Below are 27,720 nucleotides of genomic sequence, written 5' to 3'. Positions count from 1 at the left end.
TCATATCACAAGCCATCACCTTGTTCTCAATCAGAAGAAATGAAAGTATGAAAAAGCTGGCTGAAGAGATGGCTTAGCAGTTAAAGGCACTTACCTGTAATGCTTAAGGACCCAGGTTTGATTCTTCATATTCCACATAAGTCAGACGCACAAAGGTGAGGCAAGAATGCAAAATAGTACATGTGCATAAGGTGGCACACATATCTGGAGTTTCATTGCAGTGGCTGGAGTCCATAGCATGCCAATTCTCTCTTGCTGTTGCTCTCTTACATTAAAAAAAAAAAAAAAAAAAAAAAAAAAAAGCTCGTCTGTGGGGCTTGCCTCAACAAAATAAAAATAAAAAAAGAAAGCATGAAAAACCAACCCAGGCTTCTTATACTTCATTTCTTGAAAATCCTTATTCTTCCCTCAAGACCTATCACAGATAGTTTCTCCACTCAGTGAACTATCATAGCATGCTATTCATATGTGTGTGGCAGTATTTACCATGCTGTGCTGTAAATTATATGTTTATCTGTCTATTTCCCCAAGTAAATACTGAATCCTGAAGTGCCATGTTTATATTTGTGTGTTAGTGCTAAGGACAGTGCCTGACCTATAATAGATACTCAAAAAGTGTTTCTGAATGAATGGAGTTGCAAAAGTACCTATTTTAACCAGCATGGTGCTCACATCCAGTCATATTATCTTAAGGGATGAAAATGCGTGTGCTTTGAGTCATGTGTGATGACACACATCTTTAATCCCAATACTTGGGAGGCAGAAGTAGGGGAATTGCTGTGAGTTACAGGCCAGTCTGGGATTATACAGTGAGCTCCAGGTCAGCCCAGGCTAAAGTGAGACCCTACCTCAAAAAGAAAGAAGGAAAGAAAGAAAGAAGAATGGAAGGAAGGAAGGAAAATATGTGTGTTTTGATGACATTTTGTTCAAACAGGCAGATGAGCAAATAGACGCATCTAAATAAATTCATGTTTCTCAGACTACAAAGATTTAGATTTTAACACTTGGATTGAGAATAAAATCATTTGAACAATTTGGAAGTAGAGACTTGCAAAAAAGAACTTAAAAATATTAGTTCAAGGGCTTGGGGATGTAACTGCTTTAGTACAGCTTGCCCTGAATGCACAAATCTCTGGGATGGATCTCCAGCACCATGTAAACTGGTTGTAGTGGCATACACATGTAATCCCAGTACTTGGAGAGTGGTGGCTCATGGATCAGAACTTCAAAGTCATCCTAAACTGCACACAGAATTCTAAGCCATCATGAACCTTAACCTAGTTCTGGACAACCTAGATCTGTTTTGCTCCTTCAAAATCCTTATGCTAAAGAAAAGGAATAAAGATTTATTTAAATTCACAAGGTGAACAAAATACTTTTGGATGGAAATGGGACTTTACTGGGCAGCTATCAGAATTACCTATGATAGCTTTTGCCTACCACTTATCCAAAGTAGTGTGTTGGTTGAAAATTGGGACCTTCATTCCAGAATATGCAGGAACATAAATGAAGTTAAACTCTAGTCTAGACAACCTTCATGACAATTTCATGAATGTTTTGGTTCACATGAGAGGATATGTTTATAGTCCCTGCCTGATTTCAGCCACAAAAGCTAGGAATTCCACTTGTTCCTGAGTAGTTCATTTACAGCCATGGGGGCAATGGTGACATTTGGTAAAGTAGTAACTTTATGAGTTTGGAATATGACCTACCCATTTTGTTATCTTAATCCTTACCACAGATTTAGGATAACTCTAAACTGGGAGGTAGAGGAGGTAGGATAAAGACATCTTTCTAAGAATGCCTAGGTATACCATTTCTTTGTTTTACAAGTTGCAAATATCTTTCTTTCTTAAAGATTTGATACACCATTTTAGATAAGTTAGAATTTTCATGTTTATGTATATAGACAAGAATATTTTCCCATTATTATTCATTGTTTATACTTTACAGAGCCATAAAGTTGTATCAAAATCAGATAAAGAGAATAATAAGCTACATGTAGTGGAGTTTTCAGTCGACATAACTTTATTCATACAGATGTGTGAGATTTAAGAAGAAACAATCATTTCACAAAGTGTTAAGATTTTTCTGAGATTTTAGCAAGGAACATATTCAGGTTAATAAACAACCATAGAAAAATAGTGAGTTTAAAGCTGAAAGTCTTTGTCCTTTTCTAGAACATGGTAGTCAGCATGAGCCTGTTTCCACCTCATGTGAGTCTGTTTTGAATCTGGAGCTTGAGGATTGATTCACATAACTTCATTCAACCCAAGTAACAAGATGGTGGAAAAAACACATTGACATGGAAATTTAGCCACCTCCCTTTGAAAATAACCCAAATTGTTTCCCCTTAGCAGGAATTCAAATCAAATAAAACATTGGTTCACTTAAAGGAACATTTTGATGATCTATGATATAGCTATTAGAAATTACATAGGGTTTGATTCTAATTTGAATAAACTAGTATGTGTGTGTGTGTCTGTGTGTAATATGGTTCAGTTCATGGCACATGGTTCAATAATATCTAGGTTCAGTTTGACTTGAAATTTATTAAATTGTTGTCATTTGAATTGCATCATAATTTGATTCCTTAGATTCAGTCCTTAAAAAAAGCAGAATCTTCCTTCTTTATTATCTTCAAGTTCAGTCCCCATTCTTGCCAGAAATGGAATACCTGCACTAGAATTTTGAACTCCAGTTAAGGAAGAATTTGGTTGTCCATATTCCTTCCAGGTTCTTATTGTTCCCTAGCAGAGCTAATGGGCTATTAGAAGTCTGTCTTTAAAGCAAGCCAGAGACCTGGGGTAAGCAGATAGAATCTGAGTCCAGGAGACTCTTATGAGATATTTAGAGAAAGTTTCTGCAGTGTAATATTTTGGCTAACTCGGGAATCTCCATTTTGAAAGGAAAAGGTAAACCTACCTTCACAACTCAAAGAATCACTTCCAGTTTGTGTTTTTCTGTATCCATTTCAGCCATTAAAGTTACAAAATTCCTTTATGTAACTTTTCTGCTAATTTAATTGAATTAAAGGACAAAATAGCTAGTTGCTAGGAAGGAACCTTTTCTTTTCATTTCAAGAGTTCCAAAGAAATATAATTCCCCACTAGGGTAGGCTGTGAGAACCCTAATGTGATAATTGGCTTGCTATTCTTCAACAGTAAGTCATCATGGCAATCCATGTTCCTCATTTCCCTTCCCCCAAATCATGTGACCCTATTCCTGGAAGTCAAAATTTTCTTGTTTCCAAACTTCCATGACTGGTTTCTCTCCCAGAGTGTGAAGCCTTTTTAAAATGAGGTGAACGGATAAGAAACAGCATGAATTAGAGAATTGTGACCTAGCTAGTCCCCTTTGCAAAACTTAAGCTGTCAATTGCAGATTGCCCAAGATAGAGGGATCTGGTAGTTCTGCCCTTCCTGCCAGACTAGTTCCATGTGACAGAACTATAATGGGAGCTAGAGATGCACAGTATGTATGTGATTTTTAAACTCATTTTAAAATTTTGTTTGTTTATTTATTTATTTGAGAGTGACAGACAGAGAGAGAAAGAGGCAGAGAGAGCGAGAGTGAGAGAGAGAGAGAGAGAGAGAGGGAGAGAATGGGTGCGCCAGGGCCTCCAGCCACTGCAAAAGAACTCCAGACGCATGCGCCCCCTTGTGCATCTGGCTAACGTGGGTCCTGGAGAATCGAGCCTCAAACCGGGGTTCTTAGGCTTCACAGGCAAGCGCTTAACCGCTAAGCCATCTCTCCAGCCCTTTAAACTCATTTTAATGAGTATATAAAATAATGGGTTTCATTATGACATCTTCACACGTACATATCATAAAATTTAAAATTGTTGGGCTGGAGAGATGGCTTAGCGGTTAAGCTCTTGCCTGTGAAGCCTAAGGACCCCGGTTCGAGGCTCGGTTCCCCAGGTCCCACGTTAGCCAGATGCACAAGGGGGCGCACGGGTCTGGAGTTCGTTTGCAGAGGCTGGAAGCCCTGGCGCGCCCATTCTCTCTCTCTCCCTCTATCTGTCTTTCTGTCTGTGTTTGTCGCTCTCAAATAAATAAATAAATAAATAAATAAATAAATAAATAAATAAATAAATAAATAAAAATTAAAAAAATAAAATAAATAAAATTGTTCTAGTCAAATTTTTTAAAAAGTTAGTGTAGAAAGCAAGCTAAATTTATGTGGGTTAGTTTTAACAACATATGCAAAATGTAATGATTTCAATGTGTTATCAATATAAGAAATTGAGATGTTTACCATCTTTGAAATTGTGTTTTATAATTACAAAGCATATCTCAAATCTCATTAGCCACATTTCAAATGTTTACTATCACATAGAACTAGGGACACCTTTATTAAACAGCACAAGAATACCTTTTTTTCTCTATTTAAGAGAGGTTCAAGGTAAAATTTATTTGCATGAATTAAATGCTGGGTACTTTAAAAAGCATTTCCTTCATCTTAGTTTCCCCTCATGATACTACTATAAATTAGGGTGGGAAAAGATAATTGCTTAGGTTTATATAGATTGAGAAAGTGAGATGCAGAGAGGTTTAGAATCTCAGGGGCTTCCCAAAGTCACATAACTATTCATAACTCAAGATCCAGAACCCAGCTCTCACTTCCTAGTAGGCATTATTTTCAGTGTCCCACTAAAGTAAAGCAGGGGAATACCCAGTCTGATGAATGTCAAGGTCTCTTATGGATGGTGTTTGCTTCTTAGCCTCCTTCTCCCTGCCTCCTTGCCTCTTCCAGGTAGAGGGTACTGAGGCGATTTTGACATCATAGTTTCTGTGTTGCCTTGAGCATGATTCTACAGATAATTTCGTGCTTTTGTTACAGGTGCTCTTTTCTAGATAGAATCTATTAATTCCCCTACTATCACACTGAAGAAAAAAGATGGAGCCGGGCGTGGTGGCACACGCCTTTAATCCCAGCACTTGGGAGGCAGAGGTAGGAGGATCGCCATGAGTTCAAGGCTACCCTGAGACTACAGAGTTAATTCCAGGTCAGCCTGGAGCAGAGTGAGACCCTACCTCGAAAAACCAAAAAAAAAAAAAAAAAAAAAAGATGTCATTGGTAGAGATGTGTAAAGACAAAAACTTCTCTTGGTTCTTCCTCTCAATCTTATTCTTTTTAAAATGCCTATATTAAGAACAACTTTTCAATTGCCACGAGAAAGCCACTAGGAAATGATTGGAGTTAGAAGTATAATGAAGCTGCTGAACACCCTGTGATGCATGCGGTATGATGCTGTATTCCTGTAACAGGAGTCCTTCTAGTCTGCTTTGGCCAGGGAGTTGGACTTCAATACAGCTGAATCTCCAAAGTTTTTGAGGAGTACCTAGTAGTGCCAGGTGCCATGAGGAAAAGGATGAAATACGAATCCTCTGTCACTAAGAAGTTTGCTTTATTTGGAAAACCAATATTCATATGAATTAAAATGTTATTTGCAAATACCCATGTAACTTACTTGCATGTCTTGTGTGAGGTATGTGGGAATATACATATATGCATGTTCATATGTGTGTGGGTGCACATGTGTGAGCATTCATGTGAAGGCCAGAGGTTGATGAATGGTGTCTTCCACAGTTGTTCTCCACCTTATTTTCTGAGATGGAGTCTCTAACAGAACCTGAAGCTCACCAACTTGGCTTGATTAGCTAGCCAGCAAGGACCAGGGATTCTCCTGTCTGCCTCCCCAGGGCTAGGATTATAAGGACATTCCTCTGCATCTAGCTTTTACATGGGTACTGGGGATCCAAACTCAGTCTTCATGATTTCATGGGAAGCACTTAACCATCTGAGCTACCTCCTCAGCCGCTATAGATCTTATTATTATCACTGTATGCATACCAACAAATTTAATTTTTATAACAATTTAAGATTAGGCATTATTTTGGAGTATAATAGATGAAGAAACTGAGGCATATAAAACTCAAGTTATTTGACCAAAATAACATAGGCTTGTTCCACTAAAAACAAGCTCTTGGCAGAACCAACTTCAACAGGAAATAAATGTTGACATCATTGACAAGCCTGTGAAAATAATCTTGGTACTTTCAGCCCCATCACAGATGTGGTCTTCTTAAGCATAACTCTTCTGTATCAAAACATCACAAGATTGGCTGGGGTTGCAGCTCAGTGGTAGGCATTTGCTTAGCATAGGTGAGGCCCTGCTTTCTACCTCCCAGCACTACAAAATATTATAATACTGGGCATATACATTTGTCTTATAATAGGGAGGACTATCATTTCTCCACTTTATTTAAAGAATTCAGAATTGTATGCTGTCCAAGTTTCTGTAGGAAATAGATTTAAAATTCACATTTCATCTTGCAAAGCTGCATTATCTCACAGCCTATGATTGAATTTGGCTTCAATTTGGGTTGAGAAGCAACCCAATGACCAAATCACTAAAGAACTATTTCTGAGCTCTCAGTTCTTGCCTCCCTAATGCATGGGTTTGAGGAGAGAAACAAAATAATTTCTGTTGAGCAGAAACAATTAACCAAAGCAATCCAGACACTGAATCCAAGAGCACTTTAGAATGAGTGTGTAAGTCATAGAGTCTATCTTTTGGCTTTATGCTGAAGTAAGTTGTCACCACTTTGGCTCCACTTGGATAATCTTACAGAAAAAAATCTTCATTTTTTAAGAAAGAAAAAGGGTATTGTTGAACTAGAATGAAAGAAAGCTGAAAGCACCCCAATATAAGAACATGAGAAAGTGGCTGAACTGTGTACTGAGATGTCCCTCTGCAAGGCATTAGGGAGATAGAGAATAAAAGACCAAGAATGAATCACTGACCGATCACAGCGGGAGATAAGTGACATGCCGTCTCTTAGGAATTCTGTAATAGATTCTGTTCTGAAAGCTTGCAAGACACCATCCATAGAGGATAAACAGTGTGTACTCTTTAAGCAAGACATACCCTCTCCAAAACTATACATCTTTGTTGATTCAAGAGAAGCCAGTAATGCAGCCACTATCTCTTATTTAGTATTACCAGGAGAATCATGTGGGTTCACGTATTGTAAAATGTTTTGAAAACGACCATGGAACTATAACTGTAATTATTAAGTGGGTCTGAAATTATTGCAACTTTATGTAAGCTGGGGATGTTTTCTGAGAAGAGTATTTCAAACTACATATCAAATCAAACCTTCAGGAGTGATTTTGAATTGGGATCAATGTTGATATTAAAATGGAAAAGGAATCTAGGGCTAATAGAATGAACATTAAATTAGTCTGGTATCCAGATAAAGGTTGGGAGAAAATTACATGCCAAGTGTTCCTTCTTTTCCTGAATCATTCTGGTTAAGTGAATTTGACTTGAGAAAGTATTATATGACTTGCCTTACTAAACACCTAGACAATTCTTTAATTCCCACACCTGCAGACACTTACACGCAATTTTTATGCATCTTTGTCTTAGTTTTCAGAGCTCAATGTGACCTCCAAACAAGAGAATGCCCAATCTTGGAGCTCAGTGTCAACTCTACCTGGCCGGTGCCTTAGTTCACTCAGTCTTTGACTACCCACACTTAAAACTGTACTCTCTCTCTGGGGGCTAGCAACCCTCTTCCTCTTCCTCTCCATCATAGTCCTCACTTCTGTGAAATAGTTTTCCTGTAGTTAAATCCCTGTAAATCTGGGTAGTCAGTCAACTCGTTTGGGCTTGTACTGTCTAACTCAAACATGAAAGCCTGATAGAGCCAAGGAGTTAAAGATGATTTCAGGGGCAAACATAGGTATAACCATTCAGAAAAGCCAGTAAGACAAGACTATGCATGGTTGAACTTGACAATTAAATGCTGGTGAGGGTGTGGAGAAATAGGAACCCTCATCTACTGTTGGTGGGAATGTAAGATGGTATAACCATGTTGGAAAACAATATGGAGACTCCTAAAAAAGCTGACTATAGAGTTACCAACAGACCCAGTTATTCCCTTACTGGGCATGTACCCTAAAACCTTTAAACCTCAGTCCAGAGAGATTTGCTCAACCATGTTTATAGAGGATCAATTCATAATAGCTAAGAGCCTGAATCAACCCAGACAATTGTGTTGCACAGTTGAAGAGAATCAATGTAAGTAGGTGACAGACAGGGCATGGACACCATTTTCTTAGAGAGCTCAGTGACATGAGGGTATGCTATGCCATGCTGGTGTCTCTTGTTTTTGTTTCATGCTCTACTTGATGAAGGAAATCTCTTGCTAACCAACCACTTTTTAATTTGAACCATATCAAATAGGATAAATCCCTTAAATTTGGGTCTGAGCTCTGGTGTCTGCTTCTACCTTCTTACTCTTTTCTTTGCTACAATTATGTTTATTTCCCATTTTTCCATACTCCTTGTGAGAAAATTATCAAAGGAATAAAAATACTGGAAGTAATTCCTGTTTTCTTTTTTATAAAAAAGAAAGGTCTATGTAGCAAACACTAAAAACCAACAAACAAATATAAATATAAATAATATATAGGCTTTGGAATCAGTTGCTTTCTCCATGGGGAATAAGTATGTGAGTGTGAGGGTGAGGAGGTTGATTCATTATGGATATTCAGTAAATGAATTATCCTGTTTTATTGATAAGATTGATAAGGTTGTCTGGGAGATTTAAATTATTTTAACACACCTGTTTCAAAGGAGTACAAATGAACTGTCCAGAGAGAAGGAAGTGAGAGGATATAGACTGTGTCTAAATAAAAACTGATAACAATGAGACACTTCTGTGATGCTGAGGAAGGATGTGATAGCCAGAAATCAACAAGTAGAAAAATCTTCCTCCCAAGGCATTCTCAAATTGCTGGAGAGCTAAAGATGTTTAATAAAGAAAATAATGAAAAACGAAGGCTCTCAAACAGTGGTGCCATTTCCATTCATTTTTCAAATGAAATGTGACAGTCTTTCTACATGGATTTGCCAATCCAAGAGCACACATAGTTCATCAGACCCTACTTACATTACTTCCTGCTGCTTCTTTTATTTGACGTTTATAGGAATTGGCTTCAGAATCCATATCAAATGGCATGCTTTTAGAGTTTTTTTTTTCCATAGGATCCAAAGATAAAATGTGCAAGCCAATACATTTTTATCTAGGCTGCAAATGTAGGGGTTCATTCAGCTTGTTAGGAATCAACTTTTACCCGTGCATGTCTAGAGTCTGTGATTTCTTTATGACTATTATCAGATTTTACTCATCAGCAAACTCAGAAAGTATGGGATAGTATCTTTCTTTTAAAAATGTATTGCATGGCAGTTAAATTATTAAAAACTGTTGCCCAAAATTAATATTGCTCACAAACTAAAGTCTTTGTTTATAGATAGCTTAAGAATGATTCTCTGGGACATGGAAGACATATGTAAATTTATACATTCATAGAGAATAATATATGGAGTCTGTATTTGTGTATTACTTCTGAAGTTACTGGGTAAAAGAGTTTCCAAGGATATAGAGTAAAAATATGTAAGTTACAGAAGAGAGTATGCAGTCCCATCTGTAGCCAGTAGATGAAAAGTGACTGTTTTGAAGATATAATTGTAGCTAACAGTTTTCCATGTTCTTTCAAGGCACTGAGTTCATTCTCACATAAGTATATAGACAAACTACAACTTTAACATTGGGGTATAGTAGCCACCCTTTGTAATGTGGCTAACAAATAAGGGGCCATTAAAACCTATGAAGCATGTAGCCACCATATGGAGCAAAGTGCCAGGACTTCTCTAGGGTTGCCCTTATCTGTTGGCCCTCACATCAGAAGTTCAACCTTTTGAGGAAGAATTCCATTGTGCCATTTAATACAGGTATCTAAGATTGTTCTTTATCCTGAATGCTATTGCCAGGTCCTGTTGGGAAAGCCCTCAGGCACTGTAGGTGGTCCATTAACTCCTTCAACTATTAACTCCTTTATTTCCTACCAAAAAGAATAGGTGATTACTCTGCCCTGATGTGGCTCCACAGACTCTTGCCTTTCCTAAAGTGTATCCTTTAGTCACTAGTATGTGAACTGTAGTTCTAGCATACTCTCTGTTATTTGGCACAGGTCATGTTCTTTTCTGGGTGGCTTACAAGGTAAGTAAACACAACACTCTAAGATTATCTGGCTTCTAGATCCCAATCTACCAGCTGATTCCTTCTTTCTCTCCCAATTACCTTAGTAATCACTTAGATGATCACTAACTGTTGGCTTCAATATCTTTTAAGCTAGCCCTAAGTCTACCATTAACTTGTTAACCAGTTCCATCCCAATTCTAGTCTTATCACAACAGCTGGAGTAATTTTTCAAATGTAAATTTGATTATATCCATTTCAGTTTAAAATCCTCCTGAGACTTTTCTTCAGAAATCAGTTCCAAACTTTTTCCCTCTATACTGGAGAATGAACCCAGGTATGCTAAGCTACATCTCCAGCCCTTAAAGACACTTTGTTGGTGTGTAGTAAGTTGTGTTCTCTCTCTCTCTCTCTCTCTCTTTCTGTGTGTGTGTGTGTGTGTGTGTGTGTGTGTGTGTGTGTGTGTGAGAGAGAGAGAGAGAGAGAGAGAGAGAGAGAGAGAGAGAGAGAGAGAAAGAGAGAGAGAGAGAGAGAGAACATGTGTGAATGTGCATGCCTCTTTTGTATCTTGTGGAGGTCAGAGAAGGACACTCGTTATCTTTTTTTCACTCCTCTACCTTATTTACCTGAGAAGAGTCCCTCACTGAACCTAGAGCTTGCTGTTTTTCTGCTTGACTGGCTGACCAGTGAGCCTCAGTGATCTTCCTGTCTCTAACCTCACTCAAGTGGAGAGGGTTATAGGCATGGGCAGCTATACCCAGATTTTCACATAGCTGTTGGGGATCATGATTGAACAGCAAATACTCTTATCCACTGAGCCAGAATATAAATTGCTTTCTTTATCCTTTTCTTTTTTTAAATTAGTTATGTACACAGTGTATACAGTCAAGTTGGTACCATCATTAGCCTCCTCCCTGTCATCCCTCTCCACAGAGACCCTCCTCGTGAGGGAATGTGGGTCATGAATTATGGGGTAAGCCATCATTAATAGGTAAGAGGCAATGTCTCTGTGCATAATGACCCAACATGTGGCTCTAAAAATCTTTCTGTCCCTTCTTCCACAAATTTCCCTGAGCCATGTTGAGTTCATTTTAGGTCTGCTTCAGTGATGAGGTCTTGGGAGACTCTGTGCTCTGGATATCTGGTTTGAGTTGAGTGTTCTCTGTGTCTATCTCCTACACCCTTGTGCTGGTACCAGGTTCACCCAGAAAGCCGCCCTCTTGCTCATTTCTCCAGTTACACTTAGTTTAAGCTGGGGCCCTTTTGAGGCATGATGGGCTGATTCTCTCCTTGGGATCTGCATCTATCTGAAAAAGAGAAGCAAATTCTCCAAAGGAGAGTAAAGTTAGCACCAGATAAATGGGGTAACCACTTTTTTTCAGAGAGAATTTAATAAGTGTAGGCCCTCTTGTAGCCCACGATTGATGGGAGCTTGATAATGGAGTGTGGGCTTGTTTGGATACAGTTCTGACTTGTTTTCCAGCTCCAGCTATGGGTTCCATTCCATTGAGCAGATTAGTTAGCCAAATCAAGAGCAGTTGGTTCCCACCATGGCTGTGTGCCATTATTGCACTTGTGTGAGCATCATATCAGGATTTTTCTAAGTTTTCTAAGTTTTTGAGGCTGGCATTGGATTTTGTGTCCTCCTGTATTTGATTCTCAATTGCAAGTATTAGAGACCCAGGTCACTACCCTTGGCCAACCCCAAATGTTTTTTTTTTTTTAATTTAAGTATGTATTTATTTGCAAGGAGAGAGAGGGGAGGGAGAGGGAGGGACAGAGTGGGGATAGGGAAGGAAGGAGAGAGAAAAATTGAGAGGGAAAGAGAGAGATAGAGAGAGAGAATGACAATGAGAATGATCACTTCAGAGCCTCTTGCCACTGCAAACTTCAGATGTATGCACCATTCTGAGCATCTGGCTTTACATGGGTATTGGGAAATGGAACCCTGTGCATCAGGTTTTACACAGAAGCATGTGTAAACACTGAGCCATCGATCCAGCCCCAACGCTAAACTTAATAGGTCACACAAAGATGTCTAGGGTCTGGTCCTTATCCTCAGTCTCCAACTTCATTTATTTGAACCTCCTGCTGTGCCCCTACCTTTGAGCCATTTGGAGCTACTTGTACTTTGTAATCTGATTGTATTCTTTCTGCTATTCTCAGATTTGCCCCTGTCTTGCTAGTGTGATTTTAGTGCATAGAATATCTGTTCTGTCTTCTTTACTGGGTTCATTCCAATTCATTATCTTCAGCAAAAGTTTTATTGGTACAAATTCATTTAAAACATATAATTCAGCTGGTTTCCATTTAGCTACAGTTTTGTGACAGTTGCCATGATTTTATGCTAGAATGACCGTGTCTCACCAAAACCAAAGACCTTCTACCAAGTAGCAGATACACTCTCCATCTACCTCTGTTGTGGTCAGCTCCTTGTTGCTGAGACAAACATCCAACCAGACACAGCTTATAGGAGAAACAGGGTTTATTTTTAAATTTACAGAGTCCAGGGGAACATCATCAATGGAGGAAGAAGCTGGCTTCATTTCAGAGATCCAAGCAGAGAGAACCACCAACAGCCAGCATGAACTGCCAGAGCTCAAATTGCTTTCCATAGACCTAGGGTCTGTACTCAGATTCATCCCCAAACCTTAGGGCTGGAACCCAGGATCCACTCATACTGACATGCTCCCTATAGCAGGGATCTGCCTGTTAGGGGCTGAAGTTATAAGTTCAATTTTAATAAATAACATGAGTCTATAAGGCTATCAAGTTCAAGCTACCATTAATTCCTTCCTTACTCTGTCCCCAGCAAATGTCAGGCTATTTACTGTCTCTAGAGTTATGCCTAACCTAGACTCACCTTTCGCCATATCCTTCTACTGCCTCTTCTTGTCTACCACCAAGCCCTTTGATGTCAAGTCTATCTTTTGGGCTCCAGCAATGTACCATGCATGGCTCTGACTTCACACTGATGCTACTTTATCCTTGCTCACCTCACCATAGAAAGTGAAACCTATATTTCTCAAGCCTTGACATCTACTATTTGTCTGGCTCATCAGTAATGATCCATGGCTATTCGCCAAAGAAATTTTATGGTAAGGAGGAAAGCCTTTCAAGGAGTAAATGAGAGATGAGTGAACATACATATAATGTCCGTCAGTGGGTGCCCAAGCATTCATTTTTTTTCAGCTCCCTTGCACTTACATATCTCAGTAATGACTACACTGCACTGATGTGTCATCTATCTTTACCATTGATGTGAATGTTTCAGAACCTAGGGCACCATTACCATAAGTGACGTAGAAAAACTATATCCTCAGGGAATATTCATGCGATAGCAATAAAAATGTTCCGTGTGGTACTAACAGCAACATTCTTAGACCATCTTTCTATTTTGGCTTGCTCTCTTTTCTCCTCCTTTTTCCTTTTGTCTTCCTTCTTTCTTTTCTCTCTTCTCTTCCTATCTATACATTCTTTAGGCACTTGCATTTTTATAGCACACTTTAAGTTATCTGATAATACTGGCCCTAAGATTAAAAAGTATTTTAACATGAAATTTCTGGACATGAATTCTCTTGGAAAGCTGTTTATTATTCTATTTTGATATTGATGATACATTTGTTTTTTCATGATTAAGTATTAAGAAGCTCATTAACAAGGGAATATAAAACAATTTTAAATCACAATGGGGTATAAAGATGCCAAAAACTTAGTCATCTCAATTTTAGCATTTTAGTGAGTGTAGACTGATTGGGAATACCCACCAGAGTGTCTTTCTGTTATAATTTTTTTCTTCTAACTTCATACCTTATCTTTCTTGCCTATACTTGCCTCCATTACAGATATTTCTTTATTTCTCTTTGGTGGCATGTTTTCATTTGTGTCCTTTAAATTTCATTATTTCTCCTCTACTTTTTGTGTTATTCTTTTTCTTGACTACCTTGCTCTCTCTGTCTTCCCTTCTGTTATTTTTACTGAGGATGAGGTAACAAAGTAGGAGGTGAGCATGAAGAGAAAGAGAGAGCAAGGGAGAGAGGGAGAGAGAGAGAGAAAAAGAAAAAGAGAGATTGGGGCTGTACTAAACCTACCTCATCATCTGACACAAAAAGGTAATATGCCCTAGCCCAAAGCACCTGTGTATTTTCCCCTTAATGTAAGGCCAATAATTTTTCTGTGCTTCACCTTACTTCTCACTAAAATTAAAACCAATTAAGGTTTTCCTCAGACTGCCTCTTTGATATATTATGACAAAATGTAAATATGAGGAAAGGCTTGAAAAGAAACAGACCCCCTGTTACTGGGAAACACTGGATGTGAAGGAGCCTTGAACTGTGAAGGAATGTAAGGAACTGAGCAGGACTGTTTTCACCATCCTGTGTTTCTTCTCTCCTTGGTTATACTCATGAAATCACTTAGTTGTCTGTGTACCTTGTCTGAATGTTCTGGTGTCTTAGAAGGGGGAAGATACCTTGTTCCTTTTATGGTATTGATTTGTATCCTTTCCTTTTCTCTTGCCTTGGGCTAGCAAACGGAACCTCCAGCAGCCAGCTGTCTACACCCAAGTCTAAGCAGTCTCCCATCTCCACACCCACCAGTCCTGGAAGTCTGCGGAAGCACAAGGTATTATGTCTCTTATACCTTACTAAACTCCTTTGCTCTCATATTTTCATAGATGGTTGGGTGGAAGTTTTCTGTTGCACTCTACTTCAACAGCTCATTGGAGCCTGAATTCCTTTTCATTGGCTTCATACAAGAGTCCAACAGAGAGGAAGCCTCAAGTCACTTTTATTGATTTTTGAGACCCTTACTTTTTAAATTTTACAATTGTGTTCTGGTATTTCTTCCAATGAAGTATTAAGATCCTAAATGTCCATTTTGAGGTAATATGGAAACCAAACCATAAGCACTTGTCTTATGAATTCTGAAATACAGCAGAAGGGCAACTTAAGTCACCAGGTAACAAAGTGGAAATAATATAAAGATAGTGGGCAAAAGTTGTACTGAGTTTCTCTCTTTAGAGTTGTAGGACATCAGCAAACAAATAAATCTTAGTTTCACTGTGGATTCTTCATTATGAAGCAGATTCTAGTGCAGTGTATGAAGAAAAGACACCAACTTAACACAGTTGTTGTTAGGTACCCCCATGCATCCAAAATAAATACATCATTGAAATAGGAGAACTACAGGCTGGAGAAGTAACTCAGTGGTAGAAGACTCACCTAGCATACTCAAAGATCTATGTTTACTACACAGGACTACAACATGTACTAATAAATGAAGTCTCTTCATTTTCTGGCTACTCCTTTCCAAGAATATTCCTGCCTAGAAATCTGTCATATGTAGAAAATCTGGGGCATTAATTGCTTTAAATTTCTTATACCTGAAGTACTGTGAATGTGCCTTCTCTGATCACACCACATTGCAAGGCAAGCTCCTCTTTGATTCTCCTGTCTTCCCCTTGCTCACATGATTAGTTGTGAGATGGAAAAAGACAAAACTCTACAATATGTCTAAACCTCATCAGAGGATCACAGATGGTCAGAATGGAAGACTTATTAAATGGAAATATATCTTTTTAAAAAATTTCTACAGTAATCTTAGAAGTTTTATAGACAAGGTAATTGGTACCATAATAGCTAAGTTACTGAGTAGGGCAACATAGTTATAATAGAACTGGTACTCAAGTCACCATTAGTGGAATTCAAGAGTCAGTTCATACTAGCTCTTGAGTACTGATTGTATACCTTACTTTTTAACTCTGTGTTCAGTGGCATCAGGCTGGTAACCTTAACTTGGCCACTAAGGGAATAATTCCCCCATGAAAATCAGCAACTAATACAAAGCAAGATTGCAATTTTCTCACAGAAAGTTAACTTGTTAAATATGTAACAGCACATGATTGCCTGGTACCCATTTTTATTTCCATGCATCTATATTATATTTTTAGTTTCCTATTTATTCTGGTCTTTGCCTGTCCTAATAATTGTTAATGCCTATTCCATTTCTAATGACCACTTTTACTCCTGATATTTATCCTCAACAGAATATTTGAATTATCCTGCTGAGCCATTGGATTTCAGGTTTCATTGAACTGTCCCTGTAGGCACTGTAACCTGCAGATTGGGAGATGTATAAAATTGCTTTTATGGTCGGTTTTCAGTTGTTGTCTGTCTAGCAGCAAAGATTGTCAATACAAACATTTCAAGATGGTAACAATCCACCTGTGCTATTCCAACTCCTATAACAAACCTCCTAGACTACATTGCTTCTTAATATATCTTTGTCCTATGTCTTTCTGCACCTACCTTTCTTCTGGGAAATGCACTTTTCCTTAGCACCTTCCATATATCCCATCCCCAAAAGCTGAAGGTAGCTTGGACACTTGCTATACATACTTGAGTCTTTCTAGTCTTCTACTGACATGTCCATCCCCATAAGCTCATTGAGGTAAGTGTTGGCATTGCTCATTCATTTCTTCTGGCCAAGCTTGCAAACACTGGTGGCTTGTTTTTTGACTAGATTCTATAAATGATCTTAATTACTGAGGAACTAGAAACAGCACATGGGTGGCAGCACTGACAGACCCTTGTTGTTCTCTTCATTGCAGAAGTCTCCACATATTATTTTATTCTTAAAATTACTTTTTATAAAGGCTGTTAAGAAAACAAGCATGGGGCTGGAGAGATGGCTTAGCGGTTAAGTGCTTGCCTGTGAAGCCTAAGGACCCCGGTTCAAGGTTCGGTTCCCCAGGTCCCACGTTAGCCAGATGCACAAGGGGGCGCACGCATCTGGAGTTCGTTTGCAGAGGCTGGAAGTCCTGGCGCGTCCATTCTCTCTCCCTCTATCTGTCTTTCTCTCTGTGTCTGTCGCTCTCAAATAAATAAATTTTAAAAAAATGAAAATAAATAAAAAAAAAGAAAACAAGCATGAAAGAATAAAATATATTACATATTTCTAGATCAAACTTTTAAATAAAATATACAGTTATACTTTGGTATACTACTACTTAAAAACATTGTTGTATTATTTCAGATGTACAGAATGTTGCAGTAATAATAAAGACTGTATACAACTTCACCATCTTTTTTAAAAAATATTTTTTGTTTACTTTTATTTATTTATTTGAGAGTGACAGACAGAGAGAGAAAGAGGCAGAGAAAGAGAGAGGGAGAGAGAATGGGTGTGCCAGGGCCTCCAGCCACTGCAAACAAACTCCAGACGTGTGTGCCCCCTTGTGCATCTGGCTAACATGGGTCCTGGGGAATCGAGCCTTGAACCTGGGTCCTTTGGCTTCACAGGCAAGTGCTTAACCACTAAGCCATCTCTCCAGGTCAACTTCACCATCTTTTAATACTTTGCCCTACTTTATTTTGTGTTCAGATTCTTTATGTGTGAACACATATACATAGATATGTCTACCGTGTATATGTAACTCAATTCTACTCTACTACACTATTTTTTTCTAAATCATTTGACATAAAGTTTAAGCATCATGCCATTTTACCCTTAAGTATCATTATACATTTTCTAAGAACAGGGACATGGTCATTTATAACAATGATATAATTATCAAAATCATGAAGTTTAATTAACACAGACTCTATACTTTTAAATATGCATTAGTCTATATTCCAACTTTTTCAGTTTCAGTGATGTTCTTTCTCTCGTCCAGTATCTACTATAGAATCACACATTGCTTTCAGATACAATCTTTTTCTAGTGTTATTTAACCTGGAAAAATCATCTTTCATGACAGTACCCTGTAGAAATAGGGTTTGTTTCATTTTGGGCATATCTAAGGGTTTGTTTTTATGAGAAAATGATCAGCATCTAGGACAGCAATATCATCTAACATTGTGTCCCTCTATATATCCTAGCAGGAGGAAATAGTGTCATAGTTATACACCAATAACTGAGATTGAGCAGATTTCTTGGAAAAAAAAATAAATGCCTCCTGCGACCTTGCCTCAGTCCCTGTGGATATTAAGTCCAACCTTCACATCCCTCCTTTCACCCAGCTACCTGAACCTTAGCACCATCAATCACCCTGGACAACAGCCAATGCAGATCTCATCTGAACTTCTCTGTCCAAGTGGACCTGAAAGGTGTGAGTCATGGTGGAGACAGGAAGCAGGTGGCTGAGGCCATGACTTTCCTCCTGCGCAATTGGAAACAATCTTGAAGTCCCAACATCCCCTTAGTAACTTTTGATGGTTGTGGCTGGGCCCTAAGCTGCAATCAGACTTTTGGCTTCTCCTCTTAAGCAGCTCATGGAGAATCCTCTTTAATGCAGCTGCAATGGGGTTAGCCAAAGTCCATATACTCAAGTGCTACAATATGGACACAAAGTAAATCTTCATGTAGTTAATGAGAACAACATTTTCATTTCTGTATTATTTTAACCTTTTCAATGCCATGTTCTCATTTGTTCTTATAATAACCCCGTGAAATAAATAGGGCAGATAGCATTCTCATTTGCAAATGAGAACAAGAGATGCAGTGATTATAGACAGCCATGGTAAGATTTAATATTTATCGAGGACCTTTTTTGGAGCTAGTACCCTATTGAAGATGGTCAAAAAAAAAAAAATCTAGAAACATAGGGAACCTCTTCCATTATTTAAAAGTTTTTTTCCAGGTGGGTGTGGTGGCACATGCCTTTAATCCCAGCACTTGAGAGGCAGAGGTAGGAAGGTAACCATGAGTTCGAGGCCACCCTGAGATTACATAGTGAATTCCAGGTCAGCCTGGGCTAGAGTAAGACCCTTCCTTGGAAAAGCAAAACAAACAAACAAACAAGCAAAATAAACCAAAAATAAGTTTTTCCCGATTAGTTATTCCATCCATAGCTTAATTTTGAGACATTTTGCCTGCAATGTTTCTGGAAATGAAAAGAGAGAAAACAATGTTTAACATATTGGCTGAAGATATAACTGACATTATTTAAATGCACACTTTCCTCTGCTTGGGAAAGACATTTGATGGGGTGGGGTTGAAGGTCATGGGTTGGGGGAGATTGGACATAGAGAAAGCTTTTCACAAATTGACATTTAGATGAGGCTTTGAAGGCTGGATAAGCTTTGGTGGGCTGATGAGGAGAAAAACTTCAGAACCAGATCAGCAGGAAAAAACTACTTCATCAGGAAAGTGCAGGGCACATTTGAAAAATAGCAAATCCCAACTAGACGCCAGCTTTCTCAAGCATCCCTCCTGACTTCTCTTGGACTATAAGCTCTTTGGACCAGAGACCAACTTTTTGTTTTCTCTAATGCAATAGTATCGCCAGCACAGCTGTATTTGTTACAAACATTTTGTTCTGTAGGGCTCCAAGGGACTAAGTAAATGAATTTCAGGTGCAAATTATTTGTATTGTTAAGCAATATGTGTTTCTGTATTTCTACATATCAATCAACAAAAACAGAACGCTGATGTAATTGCTTTTCCTCTGCATTGTTCTACCCATACAAGCAAACATGCTTTGAATCTGAAGTTAATTGATGGAGGCATAGGTATAGGCCTAGTCCTATGGATTCTTTCCATAGCTTGTATTGCTTTCATTTGTAAGTCTCAGCAGTTATCTATCTCCTCACCATTCTACCCAGGCCTTTCCTTATTTTGAGATAATTTTTTTTTCAAAGTAGGGTCTCACTTCGGCCCTGGCTGACCTGGAATTAACTTTGTAGTCCCAGGATGGCCTTGAACTCATGGTGATCCTTCTACCTCTGCATCCCTAGTGCTGGGATTAAAGGTGTGCACCAGTACACCCGGCTTCTGAGATAAAAATTTTCATGATATTTTATATAATCATCTCCACTAACCAACCACGCTAAAGTGTTATTTGAACAATTAAGAGTAGAGGTGAGAGACTGGAGAGATGGCTTAGTGGTTAAAGTGCTTGCCTGCTAAGCCTAAGGACCCATGTCCAATTTCTCTCCAAATCCTTCATAAGCTAGATGCACAAAGGTGAGTCAAGGTTGCACATGCCCACTAGTGGCACAAGCGTCTGGAGATTGATTGCAGTGGCTGAGGCCCTGGTGTGCCAATTCACCCTCCCTCCCTCTCTCTCTCTCTCTCTCTCTCTCTCTTTTTCTCTTATTAAAAAGAGTAAAGGTGGGGCCTGAGTAAATGGCTCAGTGGGTTAAATAGTTGCTGTGCAAGCATGAGGACCTGAGTTAGGATCCCTAGTAGCCATGTGAAAGCCAGGCACATGAGTGTTTGTGCCTTTAATACAAGTGCTGGGGAGGCAGAGGAGATAGGATCCTTGGGACTTGCTGGTGAGTTAGTCTAGTCCAATCAGTGAGCTTCAAGTTCTGTGAGAAACCCTGTCTCAAAAAGAAAAAGAAAAGATTGACAATAATTTAAGAGGATCCCTAACATCAATCTCTGGCCTCTCCATGCCCATTAGCACTCATACATCTGTTTCCTTCCAGCCATACTCTGATGACCACTAATTCTCCTGTTTTCTGTAAATTAGCATGTTCAGAATATTTCATGCCAATTTCCCTCTGAGAATTTCTTTTACTACTTCCAATAAGTTTTGCTATGCTATGAATTCATATTCTTTTGTCTCAAACTATTGAGTATATTAAATTATTAAACTATTGAGTATATCAAATTAGTGTCCCTTGTGATTTTTTTCTTTTACTCACCAGTTAGTCAGGAGGGTGTTAATTTCTGCAGATGTCATTCTATTAGAGCTTTATACTTTAATGCCACTCTAGTCTATATATATATGTATTCAATTCTTTTAAATTTATTGAGGCTTGTTTTATTGCTCAATAGGCCATTTTCTAGGTCTCCAACGTAGAGACTCTTTCATGGGCATTTGAGAAGAATATATTCTACTGTTCGTGGGTAGAGTGTTCAACAGAAATGTTCTTGTTTTAATGTTGCTCAAGCCCTTTCCTTATATGCTGGCCTTTTGTGTAATTGTTCCATCCATTATTTAGGTAGGATATTGAAATCTTCAACTGATACAGTTGAATTCTATATCACTTTAAATTTACAACTGTCTTTGCTCCATGCATTCTGGTACATTGTTGTTAAGGTGTAAGTATATTTTCTGAAGGCATTGGCCCTTTTATTATTATAAAATATTTATTTTTCTACATTAAATCTTGCCTTAAAATTCATTTTTTTCTCATACTGGTATAGACATCTTGAGGTTTTTGTTACAGATTTTATGCTAGACTTTCAACATATTGATATTTTTATCTAGATTATTTCTTTTTCAGACAGGATAAAGGTGTATCATACTTTAAAAAAAAACCCATTCTTAAAAAAAATCCATTCTTCCAATCACTAGTTTTTAATATGAGTGCTTAATACTTAATAAAATTACTGGTAAACTAGGACTTGCATCTGTCATTTTTCTATTTTTTGTCTTATGTCTCTTTTTGTTCTTTCATTATTCAAATCTTACCTTTTATGTTACATATAGTCTAGTGTATAACTTTAATTTCATTGTTGATTATTTTACTAACTTTATCTCAAGTTATTTTCTTTAGGTTAATCTGATAATTACAATATATCTCAACAAAATCTCTTTAGATTAATACTAACTAGACTTAACTTGCTTATATAATTTTTTCTACAGGGTAGCACTATTTCTTTCCCTTTCCTTTGTGCTCTTATAAACATACAAATTATATCTTTATAAACAATGAGTCCATCAACACATTTTTATAATTACTAGTTCATACAGTTGTCTTTTGAAATAAGCCAGACACAGAAAAAGAAATATTGCATGATCTCACTTATATGTGGAATCTTTTAAAAAATGGAAAAGGTCAAATATGTAGCGATGCAGAATGGAAAAGAGCTTACCAGAGAAACTTGAGGGGTGGTGGAAATGGGAAGATATAGTTTATAGGATGCAAGGTTACAGACATATAGGTAAAGGAGTATAGAGATCTAATGTACAGAATCAGGACTGAATTTAATAAAATTGTATTGTTTAACATATAAATAGATTTTGGCTGCTCTTGTCACATAAAAAAGAACTGTGTGAATCCATTGATGTTAATTTGCTTCTCTGCAGTAACTATTTGATTTTTCATATATATTCCATAACTTCATTATTATAAACCAGAAGTATGTGGTCAAATTTATTATTTATTAAAATTAAAAGAAAAAATAATTACAGATATAAATTTATACACTTTTTGGAAATTCCTTATGAATTGATCTTAATAGTGTTTTTTTACTTACAATGTGGATTTGAATTACTGTAACATTGCCATGAAGGATTCTCTTCAATATTTCTTGTACAACAGGTCTCCCAGCAATGAACTCTATGCCCATGTTTGCCTCGGAATATCTTCACTTCTTAATTTCTTATAGTGAAAAAATTGAGTGAAAAGATATGCCATATTTCCTTAAATATTATGATCTCCCAGCTCTGACTGAGGGCTCTATGCATGTTGAGGCAGGATTTCAACACTCTGCCAAGCAGCTGACAGCTCTACCTGTGGGCTACAAGGTCATCCAGAGATGATAGATTAGTGCTTCTCAGCTTTTAACTGAGCATACAGAGTCCTCACCATGTGCATAGGTACCTAGATTCCTTGAATTTTTTTCAAACTCACAGACAGACAACTAATTATGCAACTTTTCCATGAAATGCTTTATTTGGACCATGTCTCATCCCCTTCTTAATGCAGCCATAATTTTCAAAATTTGTATTGAATGCTGATTGCATTTTCAAGACTGAGTCAAATAAAGAATTCAGGAAGCAGGAATTTCTACAGAGCTGCAGAGTAACAATTCTCTGGCAATGAGGCATTTGGGTAGTTCTGAACCCCCATCTGCATTATTCAGTGCTTCTTACGTTGCTGTTTGTCATGGACACTAGAAGTTGCTGGTTTTCAAAGACACCATGAAGCTGGAGAAAGCAAGAATGAAGAAAATTCAGCAAGTAAAGACACCAAAAATATTAGTATTTTTATAAGATTCAGACATTTTTCTTGAATAAATACTTGTACTCTTGCAAGGCTTTGGTTCATTGCCAGAGTCCTGAAAAAACTGCTTGTGAGGATGCTATGGTATTTATAGTAGAACAGATTTTCACATTTCTACTCCTCATTTCTGTAAGTCTGAAGCAGACAGATACTTTTGACTCTTCATTTTTCACTTGACAAGTATTTGAGAACTAAATATCTTCACAGACACAGTTCCATTGTAGATCATTTGGTATTCATTCAATTTTGCAAGCATTTGTTGTACTGTCCTTATTTCCTCAGCATTGTACAATGTATCTATTATTGATTTTCTAGTTAACTTTTTTTTATTTACTGCATTTTAGAATAGGGGCACCAAGCCTTGTCTGTGTCCTGAATATTTTTGTATAGATTGTTCCTGTTATGAATATGGTTTACATGTGACTGGAGAAATGGCTCAGTGTGTAAGGTGCTTGCTACAGAGCCTAACAATCCAGGTTCGATTCCCCAGTACCCACGTAAAGCCAGATGCACAAAGTGGTATATGAGTCTAGAGTTCATTTGCAGTGGCTAGAGGCCCTGGTGTGGCCATTCTCTCTCTTTCTATATGTCTGTCTCTCTTCTCTCAGTCTCTCTCTGCTTGCAAATAAATAAATAACAATTTTAAAAAATGGTTTTACCATCTTTAAAGGGTAAATGAAACAAAAACCAAACAAACCACAGTGTACGACAAAAAGGCTTCATGACAATCAAATGATGTCTGAAATAATTACTATCTCACATTTTGCAGAAATTTTACCAAACCCTGATTTACAGTGATATGAGATGGTAGGTTGGTGAGAATTGAATGCTAATTATGTTTGCATTTTCTGTGTTGAAGATCAATCAATATTCCTTTAAGTGTTTACAATTATGATTTCAGAACTGAAATAGACATTACACATTACCTTCTCCAAGGTCTGCAGTCAGCTGAAACAGAATCATGCTAGATTTTCCTACAATTATTTTGATAGGCATCTATCCCAGAATAATGAAAACTTATATTTACACAAAACATATCTATGAGTATATACATCAGGTCTATTTTGTGGTAGCTCAATATGTCATTCAATTGGTGAATGGTTCAATAAGTGGTGGTACACCCACATCCTGGAATACTACACATCAGTAGAAAGGAAGAAGCTATTGATAGATGCAGCAACATGTGTGAATCTCTACATAACTGTGCTGCAATGAAAAGGTTATGTATTATATACTCCCATATGTACAACATCTTAGAAATGCCAAATTACAGACATGGGAAACATTGGTTACCAAGGCTTAGGCATGGGGGATGGGTGGAGGTAACTATAAAGGAGTAGCATAAAGGGATTCTTTGGTTGTGTATCTTAATTGTATTGACAGTTTAACAGATGGACATATGGTTTAAAAGTCACATGGAACTCTATACATACACACAATTAAATGTGTGCATGTAAATCTTCAAGCTGCTACTTTGGGGGATGAAGAATTGAATAAAGGGTGCATTTGTTCATGGGTATCTCTTTGTACATTTTTTTTACTTCTTGTTAATCTATAATTATATCAAAATAAGTTAGAAAAATACTAATAAAAATAAACAGTCTCAAAGTTCAAGATAACAAAGAAAGGAGAGTTAACTTTGTCTCTTGTCTTTTTACAGGACCTGTACCTCCCTCTGTCCCTGGATGACTCAGACTCACTGGGTGATTCCATGTGAAGGGCAAGATACAATAGTCCAGAGTATAAATCCAAGCCTACAGTTATAGCAGAGTACTTTGCTCAAGTGACCAACAAGGCTATTGGTGCTTACAAAATTTTGTTGTTATTGTTGTTGTTATTATTATTTTTCAAAACACTCTGTAGTATGTAGGGTTTATTTTCCTGTGACTTCTCCTCTGGGCCACTAATCCACAACTTCCAATTATGAGAGATAGATTGATAACCATTCTTTGGGTAACTTTCCAGGGATGCAAAATGTGCTAGTCTATGACATTTCTACTGAATGCTTAGGGGCCTTTGTTATTCTTCCTGTCTCACTTTGTCCATACACTAGTCTTCCTTCTCTGGAAGGCTGTTTACATACATATCACTTCAAATGTTTTTGTGGGAAAAAACTCTTTGGTGGATCCAAAAGCGCCAAACACAAGTGCCCCTTGTCTTGGATCTTAAGAATGCTGGAGGATCCTAGGAGGATGGTGTGACAACTCCTTAGCCTCGTTCTTCACTCTGGCTGTGAAGAGAGAGAAAAACCAGCAACTTATAATTGTGACACCGGATGATTAGGGCTATGTTATAGGGCTAGCTGAATGCAATGAGGCAGACACTTCAGTAGGATTTATAAGGCACAGTGAATTCCTGGTCAACCCCTCCACTGGGGCAATTTGGAACCAATAAGCAATTGATAAGCATTTGGGGGTGATGTCATATACCTGATTCCTCCAGGAGGCTGTATAACATGCCAAGTTATTATACAAGCTATATGGTATCCATCTATCTCTGTTCTATTGAATGCCTTGTAAACAGCTAACACTGAAAACACTGTGAGAATTTGTTTTCAGGTCTGACACCTTTTGGTCGCTTTTTATAGCAAAACCCAATATCCTTTTTATAAAAACTCACGTCTGTATTTCTGGAGCCAACTCTTCAGGCTCCCTTTTTTATAAACCGGTAACTTTTCCTTTGTCTAAAAAACACATGCAGAAAATTTACCAAAAAAATGCAGAAGAATAATGTAGTTTAGAAATCATGCTATCACTGCCAAACATAAACTTCCAGGAGAAAATACAATGAATAGCAGAGGCCAATTCAATAGAATCTGTCTTTTGATAACTTTTTAACTATTATGCTTACATTAATAATTTCAACGTGGACCAGACATTCTAATTATATTTTAAATGAAATGTTATGGCATATTTTAAGCAACTCTTTTTTATCTATAATCCTAATATTTCATACTGAAGACACAGAAACCTTTCACTTATCTTAACATTAGAAAGGCTTTCTTTTTATTAAGGACTGATCATTTGAAAGAATTCTCAGTCTTTGAAATACAGGTTCAGAACACTGCTTTTTGTCTGTGATCATAGCCCATAATAACAAAGACAACTAAATTTAGGTTAAAACCATGCATGCCAGTTCTGTGTTTGCTTTTAGCAGATATGAAGATTTCCTTTATTTCATTGTAAGCATTCAGATATTTTGAAAGTTAGAGCATTCAAAGCCAAGCTGTTGTCTGGCTACCGAACAACTTGCCATTGTCCTTACATTCTAAGTGGAATGAGCTTGGTGTGTACATTTGTGTGTGTGTGTGTGTGTGTGTGTGTGTGTGTGTGTGTGTGCATGTGTGTACATGCATAACAAACATATATGACTGCTTCATAATTAGGAAATATTGAAGGACAACCCAACCAGATTGATGGCAACTTGATGGCAGTGCTGACATTCAGGGGGGAATCTAGGAACAAAGGGGTAGTAGCCCCTTGACAAATTTCAGATGTTCCTAGTTACAAGAAACATTTTTGATTTAGGAGAAGTGAGATGATGGTAGTTCTGGTTTCCGGTTAAACTAGTCATCAAAGAACCACAAGTTATGAGAATCTTTTCTTGCCCCACCTCACCTTTATTTGTAAACCCATTTGAAACCATTAAGTTATTTTTTCCCTAGAATCTCAGGGTTTTCATAGTGCCTCCCGTAACAGTTCATAGATAATTAGGGAAAATTGGTACTTGGGGATGGATAGAAAGTGGTAAGAAGTCTATTTTTAAACTTCAAGCCTGATCCCCCCAAAGATTCCACACACATATTTTTTAAGATCTCATTTAGTCCCTTACCTTCATTTTAAGATGAAGAGATGGAGACTTAGTTAATGACATACTGGGAGAGCAAAAGCAGAGAAAGACAGAGAGAGTCCAGGTCTTCTCAGTTCCAGGCTCCAATTTAATTACTGAGCATTTACTTGCTTGTGGGATATGTATCACTAGAAAAAAAATAGATGGACAGATTTTTTTCAAGTATTTGTTGACTAGACACTCTTCTAAGACATTAGCACCATCTCTTTCCTTTCATCAACAATAAGGAAATCTTTTCATACATATATACATATTCACGTCGGCATAGTGCAAACCTCAAGTCTCTAATAATTTTATTTTAAATTGGCCTGTTTTAAAGTAAAAAGACTTTCATATGTAGACATGAACTCCTTCCTCCCTATAATTCATTTCCAGTTTTACCCAATCCAGTATTACCACTTTAGTAACATTGCATTGATTCTGCATGATTAGTAAGCATTTGCCAGTACTTCCCATAATTTATCTCTCCCTCCTACACACACACACACACACACACACACACACACACACACACACACACACACACACACTTTGTTGCTTGTTCCTACCTCCTGATTTTTCTTCCCTACAGAAATAGAAATAGGGGCAACGAAGGGGAATGTATATATGGGGGCTGGGCTGAACGACTAACCATAGGTAGTGTTAACTATAGGTGAGTTAAGAGAAGAGTTTCTTTTCTCTTCACTGTTTTGGAAAGGATAGCCATTAACGTGACTGCTTTGTGTCCTTATGGACTTTAGTATTAGACTAGGTTGACTCATTGAGATTTTTAGCTGAAATGAACCTTAAGATCACATCATTTACTCCAATACCTCATTTCCTCCTTTGGGCCAGGAAGCAGAGATATAGAG

At 37.6% G+C, this 27,720-nt stretch overlaps 1 protein-coding gene across 6 annotated transcripts in view; it reads left to right on the top strand.

Moving 5' to 3' along the window:
- Dcx (doublecortin) overlaps positions 1–27,371 on the top strand; it is a 107,443-nt gene extending 80,072 nt beyond the window's left edge. For 4 of the 6 annotated variants that reach the window (XM_045140166.1, XM_045140165.1, XM_045140162.1 and 1 more), the window contains exons 6-7: positions 14,587–14,684; positions 24,681–27,371. In XM_045140166.1, the coding sequence (XP_044996101.1) occupies positions 14,587–14,684; positions 24,681–24,737 (155 nt within the window). In that variant the 3' untranslated portion in view covers positions 24,738–27,371. The remainder of the gene's footprint in view (positions 1–14,586; positions 14,685–24,680) is intronic. The other 2 variants (XM_045140163.1, XM_045140161.1) reach the window with 1 other exon arrangement.
- Positions 27,372–27,720: the final 349 nt, after the last annotated feature.

The sequence above is a fragment of the Jaculus jaculus genome, chromosome X, assembly GCF_020740685.1.
Source record: "Jaculus jaculus isolate mJacJac1 chromosome X, mJacJac1.mat.Y.cur, whole genome shotgun sequence".
NCBI classification, from domain to species: Eukaryota; Metazoa; Chordata; class Mammalia; order Rodentia; family Dipodidae; genus Jaculus; species Jaculus jaculus.
The sequence above is the reverse complement of the archived record's forward strand: the minus strand, read 5'-3'. Positions and strand labels throughout refer to the sequence as shown.